General features: G+C 35.6%; 1 protein-coding gene across 2 annotated transcripts in view; it reads left to right on the top strand.

Annotated features, from left to right (window-relative positions):
* Nucleotides 1-853, top strand: part of LOC119592768 (chromobox protein homolog 1-like) — a gene marked incomplete in the record, with an annotated part of 23,118 nt that overhangs the window by 9,008 nt on the left and 13,257 nt on the right. For both annotated transcript variants that reach the window (XM_037941699.1, XM_037941700.1), the window contains 1 exon segment: nt 637-802. In XM_037941699.1, the coding sequence (XP_037797627.1) occupies nt 637-802 (166 nt within the window).

The raw sequence follows: 853 nt of genomic DNA, 5'->3' as shown, positions 1-853 counted from the left end.
CTATGGAGAAACATTATCCCAGAAAAAAAAAAGTATTTACAGTAACCTCCTGGATGAAAAATGCATTAAAAATAGTCATGGATACTATAAATATTGAAATGAATCGAATTTTATCAATTGATAAAAGATTAAGAAAGAAGACACCAAACAACCCATTTTTTTGTTATACAACCATGCCAGCTTCCCAGATGGGTTGCTTTTTTTAATTGAAATTTTTCAGTCAGTATGGTTGATGATAATAGAATCCATGAGTATCTTAGATGAGTAGTTCAACCAGGAGGTTTCTCTATGGGGGACACTGCATAGTGTGAAAAATTCTGCCCTGCACCTGAGAGGTACTCAGCATGGCTGTCCAGGGATCCCCAGCCAGACAAGTTACTTAACTGTTACTTAATGGAAACCAAGCTTTGTCTGTCTAGAACCAAATTTGAGTCCCTGATTATCACACAGGTACATCTATACATTGTCAAATGATAATGATTTATAGTTCATTGACAAAGCTCTTGTTACTAAAGTCAAGTTACATTATTAAAATAAGTTGATCTTACTGGAGGCAGTAAGATTGACAGCCAAGCACGTTATTACTAGTGCAGGACAAAAATATACATTATTAAAACAAGTTATTTTGGCTTTCAGTGAAGACAACACTTGGGAACCTGAATCTCATCTTGAATGTCCAGAACTAATAGCTGAATTTGAGGACAGAAGAAAGAAAGATGATGCGAAAAAGAAAGAGGAGAAGAAGCGGAAAGCCCAGACATCTGATGATCCGTCTAAAAAGAAAACCAAGAAGGCTGTGGAAGTAAGTGGATAGGACTTCAAAAATGAAGGATTATGTCTGGTATTTCATTAA

Source organism: Penaeus monodon, chromosome 30 (genome assembly GCF_015228065.2).
Source record: "Penaeus monodon isolate SGIC_2016 chromosome 30, NSTDA_Pmon_1, whole genome shotgun sequence".
Classification (NCBI taxonomy): Eukaryota; Metazoa; Arthropoda; class Malacostraca; order Decapoda; family Penaeidae; genus Penaeus; species Penaeus monodon.
The sequence above is the reverse complement of the archived record's forward strand: the minus strand, read 5'-3'. Positions and strand labels throughout refer to the sequence as shown.